This window comes from Scophthalmus maximus, chromosome 21 (genome assembly GCF_022379125.1).
Source record: "Scophthalmus maximus strain ysfricsl-2021 chromosome 21, ASM2237912v1, whole genome shotgun sequence".
NCBI classification, from domain to species: Eukaryota; Metazoa; Chordata; class Actinopteri; order Pleuronectiformes; family Scophthalmidae; genus Scophthalmus; species Scophthalmus maximus.
The window spans coordinates 14,214,777-14,241,231 of record NC_061535.1 but is presented as its reverse complement, the minus strand read 5'-3'; the positions used below and the strand labels follow the sequence as shown (position 1 = coordinate 14,241,231).

At 44.1% G+C, this 26,455-nt stretch overlaps 2 protein-coding genes across 7 annotated transcripts in view; both read left to right on the top strand.

Moving 5' to 3' along the window:
* The window catches only part of drosha (drosha ribonuclease III), a 184,386-nt gene that overhangs the window by 93,844 nt on the left and 64,087 nt on the right, over positions 1–26,455 (top strand). For 3 of the 6 annotated variants that reach the window (XM_035618640.2, XM_047329704.1, XM_047329705.1), the window contains exons 6-16: positions 18,315–19,179; positions 19,273–19,341; positions 19,474–19,783; positions 20,382–20,523; positions 20,692–20,852; positions 22,189–22,269; positions 22,878–22,964; positions 23,091–23,177; positions 24,742–24,813; positions 25,169–25,250; positions 25,672–25,746. In XM_035618640.2, coding sequence (XP_035474533.2) covers positions 18,317–19,179; positions 19,273–19,341; positions 19,474–19,783; positions 20,382–20,523; positions 20,692–20,852; positions 22,189–22,269; positions 22,878–22,964; positions 23,091–23,177; positions 24,742–24,813; positions 25,169–25,250; positions 25,672–25,746 — 2,029 coding nt within the window. In that variant the 5' untranslated portion in view covers positions 18,315–18,316. Of the gene's footprint in view, positions 1–17,474; positions 17,617–17,644; positions 17,784–17,836; positions 17,874–18,314; positions 19,180–19,272; positions 19,342–19,473; positions 19,784–20,381; positions 20,524–20,691; positions 20,853–22,188; positions 22,270–22,877; positions 22,965–23,090; positions 23,178–24,741; positions 24,814–25,168; positions 25,251–25,671; positions 25,747–26,455 lie in introns of those variants that run through there. The other 3 variants (XM_035618639.2, XM_035618641.2, XM_035618638.2) reach the window with 3 other exon arrangements.
* Positions 2,763–7,070, top strand: mc4r (melanocortin 4 receptor). Its single transcript, XM_047329706.1, has one exon. The coding sequence runs from the start codon at positions 3,251–3,253 to the stop codon at positions 4,256–4,258; it is 1,008 nt and encodes a 335-aa protein (XP_047185662.1). The 5' UTR covers positions 2,763–3,250; the 3' UTR covers positions 4,259–7,070.

Here is a 26,455-nt window from a genome sequence, read left to right as displayed (position 1 = left end):
TTCGTACAAACAATGAAACAAAAAGTGCTTCTCAGATTAAAAGCAAATAAAACCAAACCCACGCACGGAGCAAAGCAATAAGTAACAGGAACTGAGCAAATGTTATCATAATGTGTGAGATGAGCAAACGCCAACGGCTGGTAAAATGATAAAATACTCAAAGAGATGAGAAAAAATGATGAGAAAATAATTTAGTAACTATGACCTAGTCAGTCTCAGCTGTTAATCATAACGTCTGTTTGTTTTTCTGACATTAAATAACTCAATCGAACCAAACTTACCCGAAAATGAACAGGAATTATCGTGTGGTGATAAGAACGACCTAAAGTGACAGAAACAATCTTTGAGAAAAGTTTATTTGACGTCTACTCGTAGTTTGCTCCCCTCTGCTAACATGGAGGGGGAGGTGGTTCGTGCCACCAGGGGGCGATCCAGTAGATTTGGCCTCACATCATGATCGCGAACAGTCCAACTCAGTCCTACGTCCTCTCTGTCAACTACACACTTATACCAACTTCTCCCAGTAACACCAGGCCCGCGGCGAGGACGGACACTGTGCATTCACGTGCTCGACAGCATTCAGCCGAGTGAAGGCCTCAGGTGCTTGAAAGCGCTCGCAAGGTCGCAATGCTACGCCCCCGCTGACTCAACAATGGGCTGCGTTAGTGATTCCTCCCCTCGCGCCCGCTCTGATGTCACTGTGAGAGATGTCTCCTCTTCTCTTTGTTGTACGAGAGAAAACTTCACACCTCAGGGAAATATGTGGCAGCATATGAAGAAGGTCGTCATTATCATAGAAGGCCGTCCAAAAAGTGGTTTTTGGCCCCCCCCCCACTCACTAGTTCCAGATCTTTTGCCATGGCAACAGCTTTGAAAAGGTCTTGAGGTATGAAGAAGACAAACAGCCTTGTTTAAGAGCGAGTTGTAATCAGTGACTCCTACGTCTTTATACTTTTTGCAGCTCTGTTTCTTACTCATAATTTGAATGGGCTGGACACAGTGATGGGTCTCATACTTACACACCTCGAGGGGCAGTGAGTGATTTTGGAGAAAGCTTGTTTCTCCCTCTGTTGTTCTTGATGTTTTCACTGCACTGGTCGAGGTTCCAGCCCGCCGCCTCGGGCACGTGAGCCTGACGCAGCTCATGTGACATATTACGGTTCATGAAACAGCACATTTCGAAAACAATCACAGTAAAAAATACACGCAGCTATTTTAGAAGAGGTTAAAAATGAATTCAGTGACCTTTCAACAGTAACTGCGACAAGAAGTCCGTCCGGGCACAACGCAACACAAAGTCACAGTGGTCTTTTCTCCAACTCCACAAGAAAGAACATTCTCTGGCCTCATACTGTTCTGTTGCCCTTCGCTCACTTTCCCCTTCCGGCCCGTAGTTCCCTCCTCGGTCTGAACGTCCCTGTAAACATTTTGTCCTTGTGGGTGAATGGCGGCGTCATCTTTGTTACCCACTTCTTGTTTGACAGCCTGGAAAACAGCTCTTCGTACTTGGTGCCTGCTCTCGGGCTGATTAATGGATTTCGTGTTAATGTGCCTGCAAAATGTAAAAAATATCTCGCTCCTCTGTGGCTGAGTGTGTCGGTGCACATTATCCTTCGTCCTCTAGTCGGAGGTAAGATCAATGTTCAAGAGGGAAAGAAGAAAGTGTTTTGAACCAAAGTTGTAAAGGAGAGAAGAGAAAACCAGAACACCCACCTCTACGCTGCTTACCACCAAAACATACATTCTCATCTCCATCTCACCATCTCAAAAAATTATGTATTTGAGAAGATATGACTCAAGTTCGAAGAAACGACTTGAAATGTCTAGTTTTGCCCTCATCCTGGATCCAGATCCCTTCCAAGATATGAGTCACCTGTTACTATGTCTTTTTTCCATCTGCAGCACTGTCCACTTCATTTTACCATCGCATCAGATCTGAGTAGAAAATAATCTTTTTCCTCGAAATAATCTTCAGTCACCCTAGGACATAATGACTGCATAATAATTGAGGTTATACTTCAGGCGGATTATCGTATTACGACTGACTATCCGACCTGACCTACTTTTTTTCCCCTTTAGCATCTTTTTCAATTAATAAATGATGAAAATCACCATGTGGATAGTGTAACAACGATCGCTGCAGATTAAATTGTATGTATCCACAACACAAATTTAAGGCAATGACCTGTAGCACCAATTATTCCCTCATAATTATCCCATATCAAAAAGATAATTACCATAGCGCGACTTTCCTTCCACCGAACGTGATTAATCTCTGCAATCTGTTACATACGAGAAATTACAAGATTATTTTCCCCAGGACGCTCAAACGAGAGCGAGCGTTGGGACTTTCAACGCTCAAAACTGCTTGCTCACGTTTGATTTGTTCATTCCACACGTACATACATATGAAATACATAAATGGGATGTAAACGTTTGGGTTGTAATAATCCAATTGGGTAATAACAACCAGCAATAGCTTCAATATGCTAAATACGTGTTAGCTGAAATAAAACCGTGGTGGGGAACATCTGCCCCCTAGTGTCAAAATAATCGAACGAATGCAGCTTTCAGTCATTATAAAAATTCTCAAACATTACATTATGATTACATTCAATAATAAAATAAAATGTTTGTTTAGTATGCATGATGTTTTTACTGTTGGGTTCAAACTATGTCTAACTATTTTTTATTCCATGTACCCATTCATGTTTGAGTTCGCGTTTGCCTTTGATTCATTACAGCATGTTTTTGAAATCCATTCATTTTAAAATCTGCTCGTTCTCGTGCATCCAACCAAACTGCTCCTCCTCCCTCATCGGGCTGTCGATAGGGCGGACGACCAGAGGGGTGTGTGTGTGTGTGTGTGTGTGTGTGTGGTACAACAGAGGAGAGAGAGAGAGAAAACCGCAGTTGCTTGTAAAGTGATGCTCTGCCTGCGTTGGCACAGCGAGCTGCTGCTCAGCTCTGCTCATGTTCCTGCTCACTCTCAATTAGACTCGACCAAGTTCCTGCCTTCGTGCACCTTTTCTGCTTCACTCCTTCCATTTGTCAGGACTTTCAAGTTGGGGCGTTTCCTCTTGAGTTCTCACAGCGCAGTCTTTGAGAGAGAGGAGAGGAGAGCGGCAGGATTATATTTGAAGAAAGAAAAGACGGAAGAGGATCTCCCGTTCCCCTTTGAGGACACTGAGGTTGTCCTCCAGATTATGAGGATGATTGAAAGCTGCACACGTTGAGACCAGATGGACAAATGACGAGGAGCACCGGAGGCATTATGAACACCACGGAACAGTTTGGACTGATCCATGGCTTCCACAACTGGAGCCAGACCACGGCCACGCCGCCGCTCGACGAAGACTTGTCGCCCGACGACAAGGACTCGTCCGCAGGATGCTACGAACAGCTGCTGATTTCCACGGAGGTCTTCCTCACCCTGGGCATCGTCAGCCTGCTGGAGAACATCCTGGTCGTCGGCGCCATAATCAAGAACAAGAACCTCCACTCGCCGATGTACTTCTTCATCTGCAGCCTCGCCGTCGCCGACATGCTCGTCAGCGTCTCCAACGCCTCGGAGACTATCGTCATAGCGCTCATCAACGGCGGCAGCCTGACCATCCCCGTCACGCTGATCAAGAGCATGGACAACGTGTTTGACTCCATGATCTGCAGCTCGCTGCTGGCGTCGATCTGCAGCCTGCTGGCCATCGCCGTCGACCGCTACATCACCATCTTCTACGCGCTGCGCTACCACAACATCGTCACCCTGCGGCGGGCGATGCTGGTCATCGGCGGCATCTGGACGTGCTGCACCGTGTCCGGCATCCTGTTCATCATCTACTCGGAGAGCACCACGGTGCTCATCTGCCTCATCACCATGTTCTTCACCATGCTGGTGCTCATGGTGTCGCTGTACGTGCACATGTTCCTGCTGGCGCGTCTGCACATGAAGCGGATCGCGGCGCTGCCGGGCAACGCGCCCATCCATCAGCGGGCCAACATGAAGGGCGCCATCACCCTCACCATCCTCCTCGGGGTGTTTGTGGTGTGCTGGGCGCCGTTTTTCCTCCACCTCATCCTCATGATCTCCTGCCCCCGGAACCCCTACTGCACCTGCTTCATGTCCCACTTCAACATGTACCTCATCCTCATCATGTGCAACTCCGTCATCGACCCCATCATCTACGCCTTTCGCAGCCAAGAAATGAGGAAAACCTTCAAGGAGATTTTCTGCTGCTCTCAGGCTCTCTTCTGTGTGTGAGCCGCCTGGGAGGCGTCAGGCGGAGCCACGACCTTGACGGCCACAATCTGCAATTTAAATGAAAGTTGCGCCGACGAGGACTTTGATGATTTGAGCAGCAATCACTGCTCTCGCAGTCGCCTGTAAATGATTGATGAGCGAGGCGTTTGCCTCTGGCGTCAGGTTGCTGGAGAGGTAGGTTTAAATAAAACGCCCTGTAACACGGAGCGTTGCTCTGTAGACAGATGCTTTCCTGTTTTGTAGTAGACGTCACTCTCAAAGTGCAATTTGAAGAAAAACAACCGTGGTTCATCTCACTGATTCTACGACCTTCATTTTATCGATTGTTCACCGTTAAAGAAATCTATTCTATTATTACCTTGACGGTGTGTTTCATCGATTGGGATTACGGTTCTTAATTTCACAGCCGATGTAACGTAGAACCTAAATTCCACGGTGCATGAGTTCTGTCCGGCAGACTGATTGTATGTAACGCAGAGATTAACAGGGTATATGACAAACTACCTCCACGTTGGAGAGTGTAATCCTCCTCTTAACCCTGAGAGTATTTTCTCCACACGGCAAGAAACGATATTGTTTATCCCTGACATTCACTCGGTGAAGCACTTTATCAGGAAGGCTACACGAACACTGGGTAGTAGCCTTGGTTCTTGGATCCCACAACAACTTTCCTTTGACCGTCTGCTCCAGGTCGACTGCATCGCGTCGTTTCTGCAGGATGATCAGCTGCACCGTCTCCCGTTCTACCACATCCTGAAGGATCCACGTCTGGTGGCGTTCACCCAACTCACTGTCATGGACGCAAAGCCATGGAAAGTGGCCATTAGAAGATGGTAAACTGTGGCTCTAAAGGGACAAACACGGCCAGTAACACATTGCAGATATGCTCTGTCTTTTAACACCATTCTGAGTAAAAACACTCAAACCAGCCCGTCACGGTCAAATTCACTGAGCCGATCACACTCACTGACGCGCCTGTATCGGAAGCTGCAGGGTTGTTAACGTTTGCACTGCTGCCACGCGATTGGCTGATTGGCTGATTGGATGATTGCATTAACGAGCAGGAGTGTTGTGCCAAACGTGAAGCGAATTTTCTCGCTGCGTTACATGAACTGTGGAATGTAAATCTGAAAAGGGCAGACGGGTCATGGTACAAATTGCAACTACAAAAGCTCGAGTTTTATCCTCCATTTCTGATCCAATGTCAGGACGTGGGGGGGGTGGGGGGGTCTTGACACTACTTGGCTTTCGCAAACAAAGCGTCGCACGAATGTTTCACTCGAGTTCAAATGTTTCAACTCGGGCCAAGTGAAGGGAATTTCTATGTGACCTTTTTTATGTAATTGGCATCATGTTTGGTGTAAACGTGCCATTGGGAGCTCCTAACAAAGTTCTGGTGTGTCTATATAAAGTGTATATTCCCTTTGTTCGGCGTTACAATAAATGTAAAAGAAAAACACGCGTAACATTTACATTTCACTTGATATTCGAATGAGGTCAGAGCCCACTCATTTCCCTGATGTATTACCATGCCGATCATGACGGCAGAGATGAGGAACAAATGCAGGGAACGTTCTCCTCCGATGGCATTTAAGATGCTGTTTTACCATATTGTGAATGTAGGAATCTATAAAGGGTCGCGGCTCGTTTCCTTTGACCATTTTGTAGAGAAAAGGTGCAATTTTTCAAGCTGTTCCAAATGGATCAAAGCACAAACGATCAGACTAGATTGAATCTGGGAAAAGACCCCACCAACAGCACCACATTGTGTTTTTTGCCTCTCTGCCGTTCCCCATGTCACCACATACTAACTAGACAAGGACTTCTGATGTTTACACAAGACGTTTCCTGACGGTTGTCTCGGCTACAGGGTGATACATTGTAAAATAAATCATGTGGGTCAGTGTATTTCTCAGGCACAAAGCATGTCACTTTATTATTGTGAGTATTTCTGGTCTCGATGTTTATTTGTACCAAAAGACAAACGGGGGCCCAGGACTCTTCTTCTCGTGTGTATACACGGTTTCAACGATGGATATTTTATACCCGATAGTGAAGGCGTGTTTTTTTTGAAAACCCGAGATTCCAACCCCCCCTGCAGAGTTTGATATTACGCAACATTCCCCGTGAGCAAAAAGCACAAGCACACCTGATGAAACAGTCAGAGCGCAATCAAGGTATCCAATTACAGCTCTTGTGGACTGTTTGTGCGGTTTGTACTGTGATTTGTGTCAATTTGCACATGTGGCTTGTTCACGCTCTCAGCATGTACAGTGCGAATGTGTAGAGATTTATTTTTCATCATGTTCATGTAACAGGGCGGATTTTGTGTCGTGTAACTCGTTGCTGTCTATCCTTGCCTTAATGATGTCGCACTGTGATGTAAAGAGAAACCATTTCCTCTTATTTAAAAAAAGAATACTATGTAGGTAAATGCTATTTTCAATATTGCCTTATTTATTCATGCCTTTTTAAACTTGAAAGTGCGTTTCTGAGCTCATGAAATGCACAAGAACACAGATGTAAACGGGTTGTGCCACTTTCTGTTCAAAGCTTTGCCTGGAGTTTGAGTCATGTGTGCCAAAAAGTGAATAAATGAATACATAAATAAAAGGTATCGCTCTCTGCTTTCTCTGTAAAGCCCTGCTGCGAAGTGACTTCAGTAAGTCAGAACACTTTCTCGGCACCAGTTTGTCAGCTGTTGCTCCAGGGACTTGAACCTTTTACACAAATTCACATATGAAAACAACCTTACACTCACAAACAAACGGACTGAAATGAGAAATAAAAAAAATACAGGTATACAGGTAAATACAGTTCTAAATATCGCTGACAAAAATACATTCAACATACATACAACTGCAGAATATGGGATTTTCTTTTTTTTTTACAAAAACCTGATGTGCAAAGAGGAAATGAAGCACAGCTTCTTCCCTGATGTGAGACCGGACGAGTTTGTCGGCGAGAGAAAGTTCCCACTTGGTTGTTGTTTTTTTTCGATGCCTGGTGAATAATTTAAACTGAAGTAAACAAAACATTCATATCTCTGGGAACCAGACTCGTGCGTGGTGCAGGTCTAATGCGGCTGCGGGAGCATCAGCGAGACAAATGAACTATAATTTATTCCAAATTTGATTCGATCCTCATTAAAGTCTTTTCCTTGCCTCCATCCCAGTCTGTCAGCCCGTCTGGGTGCAGCCACACACTCCAGAACATTTTCTACATTTCAAAGTTAAATCCATCAATCTGGTGAACATTGGAAGCAATTGAGGAGGCTAGATCTGTGAAGGACTTTATGTTCTTGTCAGCAATTGTGTGCAGTAGTAAAGAATTTAATCATGAACACAAAGGTTGTGTGGATATGAATGATGATCACCAGCATTAATATCCTGACTACCTATGTTCTTCTTTTGAAAATGTTCTTTGCATGAAAAACATTTGCCAAACAAATGTTGTTGTTGTTGTTTTTGTTGCAGTTACTGTCCCTTTGTTTGTTGGTGATTTCGTGTTACTGTAGGGATGACATAGAGTTTCCGGTAAAATCCTGTTCACAAATAAATTTTCAATAGATGATAAAACATATTCAATACGAGCCAACACTGAAATCGTGACCACACAAAGTCCTCAATGTTTCCGTCCTTGCACAGGTGAAAAAATATTTTTTTAAATTAACAGTCAGTACCATGCACTTTTAGAAGAATCTTTAGAAAAAATAAAATATGTGGCAAAATATGATTCATGTTTGTGATGGAGCAAGTTATTCACTCCATATGAGCACAGACGATTTATTTTGACCTCCAACTCCAGTACAGGATTTTAACAGCCCAGATTCAGGGTTAGAAAAAATGACATTTGTTTAATATAATATTGAGGGCAGTCATCACACCCAAATAGTAATATTTATTTTTTGTGCTTTATGAGTTGATCCTTGCAAACGTCGATGTAGTGGCAACACGCAAGAATTGTAGTTATTGGGTTAAAATATGCCACTGTAGGTTGAACGTGTCGTCTTGGACTATCCATGTCATGTGTTTAATTCATATTGCATATCCTAAATTGTATTCCGTCCTTTGCTTAAGGTTTTTTTTTTCATGTAATGTTTCATCTCTCTGCTCCTCAGACTGGGGGGGGGGGGGGGGGGGGGGGGGGGGGGGGATCCATGTCTCTTGTGTGGTCTCTGTGCATGTGGCCTTTTCAGCACAGCTTCACTTCTGACTCACACTGGCTGCGTCCGACCTGATCACGCCGGCCTCCAGGGGATTAGTGCACAGAGCTGCATGCGTTGAATCAGTCTGTGTTGACTCTCGTCTCGTCAGCCACGGAAAACATAATGCTGGAATCTACTTCCATGTCAGGTCCTCTCTGCGGAGATCAATTAACTCTTCATTATTAAAAATGCATTTAAGGTGTCCCTAGTTCCTATGTGTCACATTGAGAGCAGAAAATGCCAGCGGAATTATAATTTCCTATTATCATTTACTGAGCCATTTGCACGCAACAAGGCAGCGGAAAATACATTGTGTAGCTGTAAAACATCACCGTGTGGTGATTTTCACAACTGCTTATTGTGCAGCCGTATAGTTTCCTGTACCCTGGTGTGTGTGTGTGTGTGTGTGTGTGTGTGTTTGACGAAGCGGCAAGTCAGTGGGCACCATGGCAACGACCACACATCCCAGTTGTCATCAAATATAACCCGAGAGTGTCCAGGGTTCTTGTTTTTCTCTCCTTAGAAAACCACAGAGTCCTTAAGACTCCTCCACTCACGTCTCTGCATCGGAGAGATACAAAAAGAAACAAACATAAAAGCTGAGGCCACCGATGAGAGAGCCATGTGTTCGCGAGCGGCGAAGAACAACGCCCACGAGATCGTGAACAAAGAGTCCACGAGACGGTCCGAGTCGGAATTGTCTTGTTTCTCAGTAATCGCAAATGCCCCGATGACTCATCTCGTATGTGACAATTCATCCTTGAAGCCTTCACTTCAGTCATAGCACGAATATTTTTGGAACAGACACCAACCACATCGTTATCAAAGAAAGGCATATTGAACTCTTGATGGGTCTAGATGTTGTGAGACGACAGTAAAGCTGGTGCACGAATGGATTCACAGTGGTTCAACACCTGCGGCGACACAATGAGACCAACGAGTCAGTCATTACTTCACCAAGAGCTGATGTGTCTGGTTCCCAAAGGGCTGCAGCTCAATGACCAAACCGAACGTACAGCGAGCGCACAGCCAATTATAACAATCATATTCTTGCACTTTCTTTTTAAATGAAACGCTCGGCATTCGAAGCATGCGAGGCAATAAGTGGACACGACATGGCCGCGGGTGAAGCTTTCTACCCCGGCAGTCGAGTCGACATGATATTCAACTGACTGCACACGAAAAATGCCCTCTTAAACAACTGTCCCTAACGCGATCGCTGCAGAAGGCGCGACGCCGTCAGGCGGAGTGGAATGAGATTTGAAGCCTTGAAGCGGCTCAGGAAGCCAAACAGTCCAGCGGGGAGGTCGTCGAGCGCATGAACCTGCCTCGTCCACTTGACAGCAGCTGCCCATGCCCCCCCCCCCCCCCCCCCCCCCGTCCTCCTGCTGCTCTGTGTGCTGTGCCATTGGCATGCGGGTCACTCACCGCTGGAGCCTCTATGTGCTGATTTATTCAGTATTCATGGATTCATGCTCTGCTATCTCCAAGCCTTTGTGGTCCCCTTGTTTAGCAGGAGGCTGTGAGAAACAATAGAGATAACATTATGTGGAATCAAAAGAGTAAATTGTTCCGGAGAGCCCCTGCTTATTATTTTTAATTTCCACAAAAAAAATTAAAAATACACAAGCTATGAGCCACAGTCGGGTGCAAATTATTTGCCACTGGAGTGTGGGGATCATAAGTGCACGGCATTATCCTGCATCGCTGACGATTAAAAAGCACCAAAGCAAAAATCAAATACAATTTTTTTTCAATAAAAAAAAAGCTAATTTCTGTGCCTGAACCTAAATTAATTATTGTTACTATGACAACGAATTGAATTTTAATGTAATCAGAGGCGTTTTTTGTGCTTGTGCTGTAATGATTTCATTAAAGAACGAAGGAAGAAAACCCCTATTTTAATAACTAGAGCCTGATATCTGTCCACCTCTGGTGATTACAAAATGGAGGTTACAGTGAAACATGTGCATATTCAGTACTAGTTTATATAACTTCATAACCTTTATAAATTGTGAGCACTTAAAATAAAATAACTTTAGAGGTAATGGGCTATTTAAACACACTGTACAATATTTACATAATGGGTTGGGTACATAGGGCCTCAAATGGCGTGTCACCTGTTGTCACGACCAATGTAATCCAGACTATGAAGAATCTCTTTTTGATACACAAACAGACAAACTCATCACACATTCGAAAGCTTTTAAACTCCGAGCACACACACACACACACACACACACACACACACACACACACACACAGCGTCTGAGCTCACAGATAAGATCTGAGGCTCCGTATGAAACTATGAAGCCATGGGTGCATCATGACTGGCGGTCAGGATTCAGGTGGGAGCAATTCAGCTCTCTTCTTTTCCCCTAATGTGTTGGGCAAAGTGAAAAGCTCATTTTTTCCCTGCAACGACACAACCGGTATATATTTGGGAGTACTTGAAAATCCATTTTTTTGCATAATGGAAGACCTATTAGGAAAAATGCTAATAAGGCAAACGGGGACGGAGAGAAGTCGTCGTACAGCAGACCTGGACTGTCGCTGCGTTCAAGTCTGATAATGTAATATAAGAGGTTATAAATAAAACAATCAGAAATGTGTATTTTAAACTTGCGTTTTTACGAATTGCACTGTAATTCACAAGTAGCACCTCTAATTTCGTTGTACTGTTTTTCTCTTCTCTTCTATGAAGCTGACAGTTTTGATGTCATCAACATGCTTTTGGAATCAAAGCTGGATCATAACTGGTTTTCTCTATAATGAGCAGAACAGTCAAACATGGCTGAAGAACAGAGTAAAAGAAAGAAAGAAAGAAAAGCTCTGGTTCTCTAGTTTGGACACAACGTGAAATATAATACAGCAGCATATGTATATTTGTCATTACCTGGTTATGAGTATTTCCATTTTATGATGCTTTATATTCCTACTCCACTACTTATGTTTCCCGTTTCGTCTCCATCTCTTCCTACTTCGTGTTCTTTTAACACAATTTCCTGAGGCCCGTTCAGCCCACATTTCGTGACACTTGACCCTCTCGTTCCAAAAACATTTATAAATGATAGAATATTTCTAATTATGGAGAAGGGGTGGGATCAAATAACTTATACTTCTTCCCACTCCTTTTCGAATATGTCAATTGAATACATCAATGTTCATGGTTGGTTCTTTTTGTTTATTTACAAAATTTTAAATTATTTGCTAAACATTCGACACATCCCAATATTTTATGACATTAAATAAGTCACGTATTTTCATACCAACATGAAACCAACATGTCTTCACGTCTGTGTTCCGACTCTGGTCGCTCTGGTTATTATCACGTGAATACTTCATCCTCATCTCTCAGGAGGTTAGAGGACGAGACACCGACCCTTAGCCTCCTTCAGAACCTTTGATGAAAGAGGCTTTTTCCCGCCCTGCTGTGTCGACGGTCCACGCTGTGGAATCCCTGCTGCTCGTCGATAGAGAAGGTCGATTGTGTTTCTGTCTCTCGGTGCAACGGAGTCGATGGTGGAAGAAAGTGAAGAAATTCTACCACTTTGTTTGGGCTCTCAGCGACCGTCAGGAGTGACTCCACTTCACTATGGTTAATCTGTCATTAAAAAGATAACAAGCGTGCGTGCTCGACTGAAGGTTCTCGATCTGCTGGTTTTAAAGTCAAAACAAAGACATTTAGGACGAAAGAGAAGCGTCAGTGCTTCAGAAACGACCATTTTAAATCCTAAAGGGCAAAAACTGGCCTGGAAGGTAAAGGATGAACTGAGGAAATTAATGCGTGAATGGGAGTGTGCATGTATATGTATATATACATACAGTATGTATATGGTTGGATATGTTTTTTGTTGGTTGGTGCTTGGTATTAAACCACAACGCTGGAATGTTTTTTTAAAATCTGAGTATTGCATTCGTGAAACTGCACCGAAAACGTGGCTTCCTCTGTCTGGTGAGATGGTTAATGTCGTTAAGGTGAAGTTTATATAAGATTAAACATGGACACAGAGATTAAGACACTGTATTTCCTGACTTTAAACAAGGCAAAGCTGCATGTGTTGGACATTTACAAAAAGGAAAATGTCAGAGATAAAGTAAAAGTGTGAATGGTCCACCCTGAGACAAAGTGCATTGCAAATGACCAAACTTTCCCTCCCTCACATTTTGATCGTCCTCTTGTCATTTTTCAAACTAAGCGAAAAATGTCAAGATGAAAAAAAACACAACTTATTATTGCTCATAGCAGGCGGCCCGATGGGAAAGGCAGCGCCGCCCTTTAAAAGCTCTAATGGACCATTTACACTACAATGTATAATCTGTCCCTTTTGACAAATTGCCATACTTTCGCAGGTAGGGATGTTTTTATGTATTCATTTATTGCACTATGAGGGTGGTGGTTGTTCTCGGGGCCCTAGTTCTGATCCATTATCTGAAGAGTCCTCGCTCATTAGATTAATTTCATCAAGTGTTTCTTTGAATGTCAACTGGAGGTCCCATTAACTGATTAAAGGCCACATGTTTCCTTTTTTAAATGTAACTGAGAACCTTGTGTACATCTAGTTCCACTGTTCTTGAGTTCAGAGTGAACCTTGTGTCCTCGACCTCGGAACATTTAACAAGGTAATCGTAACGCGAGCTCCGCTTGACGAGCTATTTCCATCATTTTCTGCTTTCCTCCTCGCAGTCTCCATCCGGCGACCAGTGTCCACCTGTCATCGTGTCCATGGACGAAGACTATGAGGTGCAGCTGAAACCCATGGAAAAACTAATACATTGGCCTTGATCGGAATTTTGGATTCCTACTCATCTCGGCTAATCTGCCAGTTTGTGTTTGGACGAGCGTTGCAGCCCAGCAGAGGGCGACAGTAGACTCTTAAAGGGGCAGTAAACAATCTTAATCCCAAAAATCTTTTTGTAAAAATTCATCTAATATGTCCCCACGGTGCGCCAGCTGTCGGTTCTGTATGTGTGCCGCCTCAGTGCAGGCGCTGGAAACTCTTGTAAATAAACTACTCAGGGCTTTTTGCCTGGTGGTTAGCGTGGCGTCGGCCTCCCGTACCCGAGGTCGCGGGGTTAGCGGCCCGGTCAGATCAGTAAAATCATCAACAACAACAAAGAGAGCGATACAAGCTTTGTCCAAATCGCTTACTGCTCCTTTCAGCCCTGCGAACCCTCCACTCAGGTAGCAGAGCGGCTCATCCACTAATCGGAGGGTAGGTGGTTGAATTCCTTTCTTTTCTTTGCGCAAGAACCTTCAAATGACTGGAAAACACAGTGCTGGGTATAGAAACACATCTCACGACGTGAATGGAGGGAAATATCAGTAAAGGACTTAGAGTGGTCGATAAGTGTTGTATAAATTCACTCCATTAACCACTTACTCATCTCGTTCGGGAAGCTGTGGTTTGGTAAAGCTTCTCTTCTTCTTCTTGCTGTTCCGCAGACTCTTTACTTGTGTTTTATGAAAAAAATCGGAGAGCGTGACGGGACCGGGTCCTGACGTGGGGTGAGAAAAAACAATTCCATTTTTCTAAATGGAATCGTGGACTGAATTTCTAAGATTCCAATTTGTGTGAAATTACAGTGCAAGCAATCAGGATGATGCCACTCGGAGAAGATTCCCACTTCAAACTACATTACAGCTCTTTGCATAATGTGTCAGATGTGGGCAGAATTTCCTCCCCGAACCCATTTTTTGTCTGTCACTCTTTCCAACTGTCGTTGACTTGTCCTAACTCTGATCGACCGATTCGGCTTCTTCAGGAATGCATTGCAACAACGCCTGGTGAAAGGAAAGAGATTGATTCAGTCAGGGTCAGAAATGAAGAGAAGCTCAAAAGAAGAATCATTGTGAAGCTTCACAAATTGCCCGTGAACCTTAAAGTGAAGGAGTGGAGGAGCAGATGACTTTATTTTCTTTTTCTTTTTCTTTTTCTTTTTCGGAGGTGGCAAGACCTTGTCAAGGTTTTTTTTCTTTCTTTTTTTTCCTCTTGTGTTTTAAGCAAATCAAGTGCACATGAAGTTCAGCCAATCTCCTGCAGCTGCCGTATGAAATGGAGGATGTGCAGCTGGAACCATCCACCTTCTCGTCCTTAACCTCTGAAACTGTGTTTGCATATATACATCGTAGGTTTTATTGCTGGATAATTCTGCAAAAAACCTCTGAAAGCCTGAAAGCTACATCGCCCGGAAAAACACTTAAAAGTATTCTTCCGTCCGGTAGTGTGTGTGTGTGTGTGTGTGTGTGTGTGTGTGTGTGTGTGTGAGGGAGACCAAGTGTTTCTCCGTTTACGCTGAAGGGAACGTGGGCAAATTGTCACAAACATCATGCACAAAAACATCATTACACGGACGCATAAAGCAGTGAATGCGAGGAGCGCGGTGAGTATCTCCACAGAGGGGAAAGAGAAAATTATCTTTTTAATTTCGCAGCCTTGAATTTTTTTTGTCGTCGGTGTCATCTGAGGTGCCGCCGCCTTCAGCACCTTGACCTCCCCTGTAGCTCATGGAATCAAAGACAAGAAAATCTGAAGAGATTATTACTCACATGAACCTCTTGTTTCAGAGCGGCTCCAGAGATCATGCTGACCTTTTGAGAAGCTTTCACACTCAACAAGAAATTGTTCAACGGGACTGAATTGACAGTTTCACTATAACCACAGAGTCCAGGCTGAGCTGGTCAGAAGCTGACATACGTCTCGTATCTATATTTCTCGTTTGCTCACGGAGAAGATCTGTGTTTCTGTCAGCTGCTGCGATTGGAAAACGTTCAAATATCATGAATTTCAAGTTTAAATCACTCGAGTAAATGAAAAAAAAGACTTCTTCTGTTACACGTGAGGTTTATTTGTGGTTAAGTGTAAATGAGTTGTGTGGTTGAATTATATGTTAACATTTAAACCTGTGGATTCAATGCCTGGCCTCACTGCAAGGTCAACACACTCTGAGTTTATTGTATAGATTCACGCCTTTTGCTCTGAATCAATTTTTTTCAGCTAATGATTTTGAATAGTCACAAATGACCAGTAAATTACTGAAACCATGAAGGAGACGTATGTGTCACGGGGGCCAGTGCATGATCACATAGTAAAAAGTCTTTTCTTTCTTTTTTTTCTGAGTCTTTGAGAACACGTGGAGTGAAGGACATGCCTGTTATCAGAACGGGGGGGGGGGGGGGACACACAGTTGGCACAAACACGGAGAATATTAATGCACCTGAAGCGACCTGACGTGAACAATAATGCACCTGACCAGCAGCCGTGTCAGAGGAGAACCAATAAGATTGATAAAAATCTGTTCCTTGACACCTCATAGTGTTTATGTTTGTTATTTATTATGGTGGAAACACACAACACACACAAAAACACACACAACACTGGCAAGTAGAAGACAAATGATGTGTTTGGTTTGTTTTTGCTCTTGAGACGGAATCGAACACAGATTGATCAGCTCAGTCTTGTTAAAGGGAGAATCTGTGGTTTTAATGTCTAATGTTCAGTAGTTTGCGAAAAAAGTACAAACTTGACACGCGGACAAAAGTGTGTGGCCACTTGTCGTCATTATAAAACTAGGAACTTAAGATTCTGGTATACAGCATATGCATGCATATGTTTGCATACATATGCATGCATACTGTAAGCATTTCAACATGAGATTTGTGAACGTCAAATGTCAGATAAATGTCTGTCAAGGCTGCTACCTGACCAGAAGTTTGTAGACACCAGAGCAAATTGCTTAGAAATTTCAAGATTTGTCTTCTTGGGCTTTGAGGAATTTGATTTTTTCCCCCTCCTCACCATACATACGAACATTTAATTTAATCGTTTCAAAATTAATGATCAGCAGATTTATCAGTAATGAAATAATAGCTACCTGCAGCCCTCGAGGGCATTCCGGTTCACCTTGTTGCTGTTGAAAGAGGCACCGTTGTTATCCGGCTTGTGCATCTCAAACTCTTCCATGACCAAAACACAATTAAAAATAAGTGGACAGTGGAGTCCACATAGTTTAAATAGCCTTCTAATGTATGTGATTTCCCAAGTTATGTGATTAGTTGTCAGTACACAATGTTTGTGTGTGGGCCTTGACCTGCAGTGCACAACAGCACAACGGAGAGACAGAGATCAGCAATGATACCACACACTGTGGTTAACAAATGGGCACCGCGCCACGAGTCATGACCAACCGTCTCCGGAGAGGCGGTCGGCTCAATGCGGAGATGAGGTCTAATTGGTTTCCCCGATCAGAATAATGCCGGAGAAGTTGCATGATGAACACCAGAATGTTCCCCAGCTTCCTTAAGAATTCAAGAGTTTAGCCTCAAGAAATAAATGAATCTGTGCTGCTGCTGCTGCTTGCTGCCTACTCATTCATTCTACAAATGAATGAGTATGTGATGTGTTTCCATGGTAATGTTGCACCAATTCACCGTGGTTCGTTATAAAAAACTCTACTACCCTCTAGTGGATATGTGGCATAAGTGCACTTTGTTGTAAATTTTCTTATTTCTTCTTTAAAAAAAACAACCATTGATTTGTTTTATTTCACAAAAGTGTGTTGAGTTAAAAAAAAAAAAGAATTCGAACATGGAATTAGTACTTGCCATTAAAAAAAAGTTGTATATTACATTGTGATTTCAAAACCAAAACACTGGATCAAATGTGAGGATGCATGTATTGATTTATGACACTTAGCAATCTTTGATCACTAATTATTAAATAAACCATTTTACACTTGGTACATATTGAAAATAACAAAAAAAAACACCCCATATATTCTTTATTTTTACACATTACAGCATACCGAATCCTAAAGGGACTTAATCTGAAATCAAATTCACACATGACAAATATTAATTGCCAGGTGTTTATTTCTCTGTTAATAGTAAAATTCACATATATTAATATATATATTTTCATGAAATTGTTCAGTGGAATATGCGTCAAGATTCTCATGCCTGACTTTATTCATGTCAAAAAGCGGTTTTGTTTATGTGCCACACTGAGGAACAACCCGGCGAGAAACAAATCCACAGCCTCTCATTGGCCAACGACTAACTCCCCCGGATGGGATTGGTCAATCCCTGTGTCCTGCCGCTAACCGTTCCGACCGGAAACACGGCTCCTCGGAAAGCGTGATACCCACCAAGGTAACTCATTGTTCCGCGCAGAGCATCTAGTAAATTAAGCGACTTTCACGCACTTTGGACCCGCGTGGTTGTTCGTGTTTGAGCCGGTGGAGAAGACGCAGCGTCCCGCTACTTGTTCTTTGCTTAGTTTATTATTTTCCACCGTAACTTCCTCCGCTCGTATCCAGGCAAGATGTGCTAGCTAGCTTGCTAACATGTTACCCGGCTAGCTTAGTGGAGCTCAACCTAGCTGCAGATGCTAACTGGAACAAAAATACGTAAAAAAATATTTTTTTGATAATAATACTTGGTCTTTTAACAGTAATAATTCCTCGGCTGCTTTACGTTACTGTCCCGACTGAAATGCGTGTTGTTTCTGGTGGCGCTGGTTCAGCTCATGAAGCAAACGATTATCTATTATTGCTGCACGAAGCTAAAGATGGTGACATGTATCTTGTCACAACACGAAATACACGAGAACATCCTTCAACTACAGACACGAGACCAAATAAAATAAAAGAACAACACTAAAATAACAAGTTGAGCTGTAGAATGTATCCAAGGAACGGGCGCCTCTTAAAAACATCACATAAATAAATGATACACTTTATTAGTGCAGCACTTGTCTTCAGTCGAAACCGAGTATCTAGACACGATAACTAACAACTGTGTTTCCTTTTTAACTTTATTTATTATTTTTTTTCTGTCTCGTCCTCCAGTCATGTCTTTCCATCAGGATCGTGGGGGTCCGAGGGGAGGAATGCCCCCTGGCCAGCACGGCGCCCCTCAGAGCTACCGCCCCGCCAACATGCGGCCACCCCCACCGCAGCCTCCAGCGCCCCCGTACCACTACGACCCCCAGGCTCCTCCCAGCTCGGGCTACCACGGAAGCAGCAGCTACATGCCGCCACACTCCTCTGACTTCAGGCCGTTCCATCCTCTGGCGCAATCCCAGACTCCTGGTTCTCACAACCAGTGTCCAGCGCGGCCACCTTTTCCCAAGCCGCCGGTCCGCCAGGGCTTCCTAGAACCTCCGCCCAACTTTCCACCTCCTCCCCTGCCCAGCTCCACCGGGGGTCCGACACCAGGGTCCCAGGTCTCTGCTCAGAACACCTACCACCCTTACATGATGCCACCTGTGGCCCCACCGCCGCTACCACACCCGTCCATGCCTCACCCCATGGCTTCTCAGTCCATGGGCTACCACCCTCCGTACCCTATGAACTACCCCCATCCTCCCCACCCACCCTTCCCGCCTCCCACCTTCAGTCCTGGCTACTCGCAGAGCCCGAGCTCATTCAAACCCGACCAGGGCTTCAGGCACGGGGGCCAGTACAAGTACGACAAACCCCAGGACAACAGGAGGTCTCCAGAGCGAGGCTATCGCCACGATGACCATAGGCAGAAGGGCTACGGCTACGGCGGCCACGGCGATAGGCACAAGATGGAGTTTCCCGGAGAGAGGAAAGACCGCGGCAGGAGTCCAGACAAGCGAGGCAAGGCGCCGGAGGGCGGGAGGTACAGGTCTGACTACGACCGAGGCGGCAGGACTCCCCCCAGACACAGGAGCAGGGATCGCAGCCGGTACACAGACAACAACACTCTCCTCCGTGTTATCAATCTGTGAAATTATAATTTTGTTTATCCCCCCTCAACACTCTGTTTGTTTGTTCACAGAGAGAGGCATCGTCACAGAGAGAGTCTGAGATCCCAGTCGCCCGACAGGCACAGGAAGAGGCCTCGGAGGTAAACTGACAAATCTGATGTCGTATCCTTGTATCTTTTAATTTTTTTGTTTGCTCACATGTACTAATCTATTTACCTATATTTGAATATACTGTTTTAAATTGGATTTGATTTTTTTTGTGTCGTTTGTAGTCGGTCCACGAGTCGAGACAGGAAACGCGGCCGCTGGGAAGACGAGCGCGACAGGAGGTCGGAGGGCTCCTCCGGCCCGAGCAGGGAGCGCGGCTACTCGTCCGTCCGGAGCCGAGAGTCCGAGGAGTCCGCCTTCGGCGACCGGGACCGAGAGCGAGAGAGGGAACGGGAAAGGGAACGGGACCGAGAGCGAGAAAAGGAGAAGGAGAAGGGTGATGAAGAGAAGGAGGAGGACGAGCTGCTGAAACCCGCCTGGATCCGCTGCACCCACGCCGAGAACTACTACTCCAGCGACCCCATGGACCAAGTGGTACTGCCGGCTCTTTGCTCTGAGTCTCATTGTCTATTGTAATGTTTCATTTTTGATCAAATACTATTGCCTGTAGTGTGTTGTAAGTCATTAAAAAACCTTCCTAATCTAGCGTCCCCCATTTTTATTTCTTTCTACGATGGTGTCTACCATGAAGTTGGATTAGTTTTCAGCCGTTCAGTTGATAACGAGTGCTCAAGTGACGCCTCAGGCGACCCCTTGTGGGCTTAGTCTGACGTCTCCGGATCTTTTTTCGACTCGTTTATCTTTTCTTAAGACTCTGACCTTTACCTGTAGTCTCTTGATTGTTCGCTTCTCGCTGTCCTCCGTCATGTTCTCCGCACGAATTTCACATTCTGGCACAGACCTGACCTTGTAAATGTCAAGATGGAGCCCAACTTTATTTCTCTGCCCTTCTGTGGACAGATGTTTGACTGTCATGTCTCTGTCGTCTCTGTGGTGACGGGGGGGGAGCTACTTGTAGGCGTTACTTACTGTAGCTTCTTCTTAGATCTTCAAAAGGTTATTGGCCGATTGTTTTTTAGACCCTGACGGTGTAATTTCATATATATCTTATTGTTAATTTTGTCTGTTCCAGGGAGATTCCACCGTCGTGGGGACCAGTAAACTGCGGGACCTCTACGAGCGTTTTGAGGAGGAGCTGGGCAGGAGACAGGAGCGAGCCAAGGCTGTGCGACCCAAATGGGACCCGCCCAAGACCAAGCTGGACGATGATCCAGGTGGGGGTAGTTCTGGGAGCTACAGCTGCAGCAGCAGCAGGCAAACACAGAGTCTGAAAGCGTTCTGACAGATTACTTTCCCTCGACCTCACGTTGTACGATACTGTGGGAGGGCACCGCTGAGCAAAGAGGAGCTTAACCACTCGACCGATCTTTTTGTCATTTCAGACGGCAGCAGCAGCGAGTCGGACTGCGAGTCGGACGGCGAAGGGAGCACCTGCTCCAGCAGCTCCGACTCGGATGTGTTCGACGTCATCGCCGAGATCAAGAGGAAGAAGGCTCATCCCGACCGGCTGCACGAGGAGCTGTGGTACAACGACGCAGGACAGGTCGGTTCGTCTTTAATCTCCTGTGATTATAAACACACGGCTGACAAAGTATTAAAACCAAAATCATTCCCGAAGCAACTATCGCAAAATCATATTCTAAGGCAACGGTTGGCAAACAGTGACCAGAGAACCGAAAGACATGACATCAAAACCTTAAAATGAGTTTTTACAAATCACCCATAGACAGAAGGTCAGGGTTCGATTCCATTAAAAACAACATGTAACATTTGACTTTCTTAGTTTGTCAACCAGATTATATTGGAAGATTTTTAAATTTCTTACTTTTTTGTTTGTTTTCTGTTTTCTGTGTTAAAAATGCAGCGCTCATACGAGTGCCTGAAATCCTTGAAAATGCTTGAATGTAATGTTGTGTTTTCGAGGTTTGAAAAGTGCTTGAATTTCATTTGAAGTGCTTGAAAAGGCACATGAGAGGTAGAATTTAGAATTTTTTTTGTTGTCCTTCAATTTCTTATCCATCTTGTGTTATGGAACACAATTGGTTGTTTACAGCATAATACCATAAAAAAAGTGAAATAATAATTTTTGTATATATTTGTGGAAAATATGTAATTTACCACAAATGTAAGGTGCTGGAAAAGCTTGAGAATGGACCTGGAAAGTGCTTGAAAATAAAACAGGGAAACTCACTGACAAACAGTTCAAATAAAAGCTGGGAAATTATTCACATACTTCATTTATTGAATTTTTGGAACGTTTACAAACTTGTGTGTGCAGAACATATCTGTCACGTCCCTAAAACTCCAAACGGACATGATTTGGAAACAAAAAACAAGATCCCAGAAGTTTTCCTGAATATTTAATAATGCAAAAAAAATCTGTCATCTGGTGAAATTACATTCTCTCATTTACTGTTGGAGCACGAAGGTGTACGAGAAGACAAACTGCCCCAGGACGAGAACATGTCAGTCAGGAATATCAGGATATAAAACTTCAAACATTTAGTGCAGTTACAAAAATATATGCAAGAGCAGATTTAGAAATCCTTCTAGTAAATAAAACCTCCGCAGAAGAGGCAAGTAGTCGAGGCTTTAAATGAACTTGATTTCCGGCTCTTGCAAAGTTCAGAACCTGAATAAAAACATCACTGTCGATAAAGTTTAAGACGCAGTCGTAGAGTCGAGACCTTCGTGTCGGTTTGCCTTCACCGCTGCCGCCTGACACGCTCATCACAAAAAGGAAGAAAAACAAAACGAAACTCCGAGCTCCACCAGAGGAGAGGTAAAGGTCAGCGCCGTGCAGTTCAGAGATGTAAAATGTTTTTCGGAGCGGTGTGTGTGTGTCTGATTTACGTATATTCTCCTCTCTCTGTGTCCAGATGAATGATGGCCCCTTGTGTAAGTGCAGTGCCAAGGCCAGACGTACAGGGATCCGCCACAGCATCTACCCGGGGGAGGAGGTACGATGCGCCGTGAATAAATCTCCTTCGTTCGTAACCTTGAAGGAGATGTTGTTCTAGTCGGCGCTGAACGTGTTCTCTGCACTCACTGTAGATTATAAGTCTTGGAAAAATCTATTTGCGTGGGAAAGTGAACCGGACCAGCAGTTGATACTTCAATACTTGACAAAATTCCTCAGCAGAACTGAATTCATCATATTTTTTTCAGTCAAATTTAAAAAAAACTTGATTTGATGATGATCCATCAAAACAGAAAATTAATCATTGACTATTTTTATGATAAATCAAAAGCAAAATATTCTTTTGTCCCAACTTCTTCATTGTGAGATTTAAGAATGTGTTTTCAGTTTTTCGTTGAGTGATCATATTTTGTTTTTGGGATGTTGGTTGGACAAACAGGAGAAATAAAATGGCCATCTTCTGCTTTCTCTGATTATTTTTCGTAGACAAGATATTAATTATTATTTGAAAATGAAAAAAGTTGTCTCAGGAAAAATGCGAGTTATCGATTTGAATTTCTTGATCTCTTGAATCCTAATTGGCTCCAGTTAGAACGAAGTGAACATACATGTGATAATGTGTGTGACATTGTGTTTTGTCTCCTTCAGTCTGTGAAACAGTGTCGGTTGATGAACAACAACTCAGGGAAACTGTTCCACTACAGGATCACCGTGTCTCCTCCCACTAACTTCCTGGTAGGAATTTGTCTATTTTTTGTTGTTGTTGCCATTTTTATCATAACTTAAGAATTGTTATTCATTCAGCTGACGTGTGTGTTGTCACGTTCTGCGCTTGTGTGACTTCCTGTTTCCTGTTTCCAGACGGACAGGCCGACGGTGATCGAGTACGATGACCACGAGTATCTGTTCGAAGGCTTCTCTCTCTTCTCCCACACTCCGCTCACGAGCGTAAGTCATTCAGCCAGGAATATTACACCAGCACACGCTCAGATTTTTTGAAAGGAAGTGGGTGTCACGTCACCAATTTTTTCTTTTACAAAACAAATATATATTAGATGTAGTTTATTGTTCCTTTCATGTCGTGTGTTTGAGTTTATTTGTCTTAAAGATGAAACAAAAACTTTTGATAAAAATAGGATTTTTCACCATCACCATTCTTCTTCTATGATACCTCGCTGCCTCAACTTCCTGTAATTGGTATGAAAGTCCGAAGATAATTCCCCAGAAATAGTTTTCACACTGCTAACGATTCAAACCATGGTTTGGTTTGATCCGGAGCGGGACCAACCTCTTCTGGTCTGTTCGAAAACCTTCAATTTTGATTTGATATGATATTTTTTCTCGCATCAGAGGCTAACGTTCAGTCATTATGATTAAAAGTGACTGACGGCACTTATTCCTTGTTAATTCAAAACAATGCCCAACAAATAATTCAAATACATTCATCATATAGATATGTACATGTCATAAAAAAGATTCCAGATATAATTTAGTTAAAAAAAAAACTAAATTATATTTATTATCTATATCTATCTATATCTACTAAAGTATACTAGGGGAAAAAAGAAAATCCTTTAACTCTCCTTATAAAAAATATCTTCAAATGGTCTTTTGGCTTCGCCTCGTCTTTGTAGCCCCAGACAGAAGTTCTCCAGTGTCGCCCCGCTGACCTTGACCGCGGAGACGTTTGAAGACCCAGACTGTGAAAAACATTCCTGAGGTCGTGATTTTAAAAAAGCAAGTTCAAAGGACGTGAGAAATCGACGGAGACACGAGCAAAACCCTGCTTCTTTAAAATGGTCCAGACACACATACACACACACACACACACACACACGCGCACATGCGCACACACTCAGAGTCTACACACACCTGTATGTTTTTCCTGCATGTTTGAATAATAAACCACTCGGTCAATCTCCGGCCCTCGTCTGAAAAGAGCTCCGAGGATTAAAGGAATGATTTGAACTGGATAATTTAAGCGGGCCCTTGTTAAAAGCCGGGGGTAAACGCTTTGTGGCTGCGGCGGCGGCGTGGTGGGGGGATTAGGAACCTCGGAGCGTGGCGATATTAGCAGCCCCCTCCCCACCCGTGCTAGTTAGCTGCCGGGACGGGCGGGAATGAATGTGACTCGCAGGTTAATCCCTTAAAATGGACCCCCGGCGCTCCGACAACAAAGAGCGTGTAACTAGGGAGATTAAACACAGAAGAGGAGCAGGCTTATCTGTTTAGCGAGATTCCACTTACCTAATTTTTCAAGAGCCAGGTGCTCGTCTGTCTGTGTGTATGGGAGGCATGGGAGTGTTTGTACAGTGAGCGTACATTACGTTTTTCTATACGTGGTTGTGTGAAGACGCCACCCTACGAGCTCCTCCTCCTCCTCCGTCACAGCAGAGATGAGTTTTTAATGAGTTTTCCCCTGAAAGGCTGTAACCTCTACCTAACGCCACGGTAATGAGTCGGCCCGTCCTTTCTTCTCCCCGTCCCCTCGCTCCCCTTTTCATCATCACAGATCCCATTGTGCCGTGTGATCCGCTTCAACATAGATTACACCATTCACTTCATAGAGGAGATGACACCCGAGGTCAGTAAAAACCCACTTTATCTCCCCCGGCTCTCTCTCTCTCTCTCTCTCTCTCTCTCTCTCTCTCTCTCTCTCTCCCTCTCTCTCTCTCTCTCCCCCTTTTGTTTCTTTATTTTTTTTTTTCTCAAACGTCTCAGAGCTGAGCCACATGTCACCCTCACACCTCAGTGCCCCCGGCCCAGCCAAGGTGCTAATCCCCCCTTTTGTTTTTTTTTTAAGATTCTTTGATGACATCGATAAGGTGGCTTATGTGATGACGATAGAAGAACTGGATTTACTTATATCATGTCATATCTACGTCTTAAAGCTGCTTGCACTGTAACGCTCACACTTGTCCTGTGTCTCCCGAGTCCAGAACTACTGCGTCCGAGGCCTGGAGCTGTTCGCCGGCTACTTGTTCCAGGACGTTCTCGAGCTGTACGACTGGAACCTGAAAAGTAGGAAGCGGCGCTCTCACACAGAAACACCAAATCATTTTGAAAATAACTTCCCTTAAATCGTCCAGCCGGGTTTTCTCCAGCTCAGGCATGGGTCACGTGTCTTGTTTTCTGTGGGAAAATATTATGAATCCAGACCTGTATACATTATTTTGACATATATATAACATATATCATCATTTTCCTAAAACGCTACAGTGGCTAGAAAAGTTTTCTCATTTGACATATTTTTTCCCAAACAACATATGTGTTCAGTGTGAGTTTGTTCGTTACTCTAACTTAGATAAAGGTCTGACTATATTACAAGACAAGTTTGCAGTCACAGTTTCCGGTCGAAACCTTTACACTCCAAATCTTAAACCTGTGTTTTGAAAAGCGATGGTGGATTTCATTTTTTGTAATGTTCTCTTCTGCCCAACAGGTCCTGAGTTCGACACGGAGACGACGGGATGCCAGCAGTTCCATTTCATGCCCCGCTTCGTACGATTTTTACCTGGTGAGACTCTTCAACAACCTGCACTGCTGTCGTTGTCTCCCTCTGGTGGTCGGCGGCAGCATAGTTCTTTAATAGTTAAAACATGCTGTGGAGTCTCTGCTCCGAACATCTGATGCGGATATCTGGGGAGATGCTCTGACAGAAGCCTGAGCTGCGTGGTGTTCATCTTCCATACACAAGATGGTGCTGCTGCACTACGACACCGTCGCAGTTTATTGTTTTGACAGCCGAGCCACCTACACCTTCTTCCATCAAAAAACAATTTCTCTCCCAGCACTTCCAATTTGGTCCTCTACAAACACGTATCTGCCTCTTTCTTTTTTTATGAAAGCACCCACAAAAAAAACAACAATCCCAACTGTCCAATTCAGAGTTTGTGATGTGATCTGGGAAGAGAGAGGAGAGAGAGAGGGAAACAGAGAGAGGGGGGAGAGGGAGAGAGAGAGGGAGGGAATGAGAGAGAGGGAGCGAGAGAGAGAAAGAGGGAGGGAGGGAGGGAGAGAAAGAGGGAGTGATGGGGACAGGGAGAGAGAGAGGGAGAGAGGGATTTGATGGTGGGTTTGAAAGTAACTGTGTGTGTGTGTGTGTGTGTGTGTGTGTGTGTGTGTGTGTGTGTGTGTGTGTGTGTGTGTGTGTGTGTGTGTGTGTGTGTGTGTGTGTTTCTGTCTTAATGCATTTCCAGGACTTTTTCTTTTTCCCGTGTCTCTTC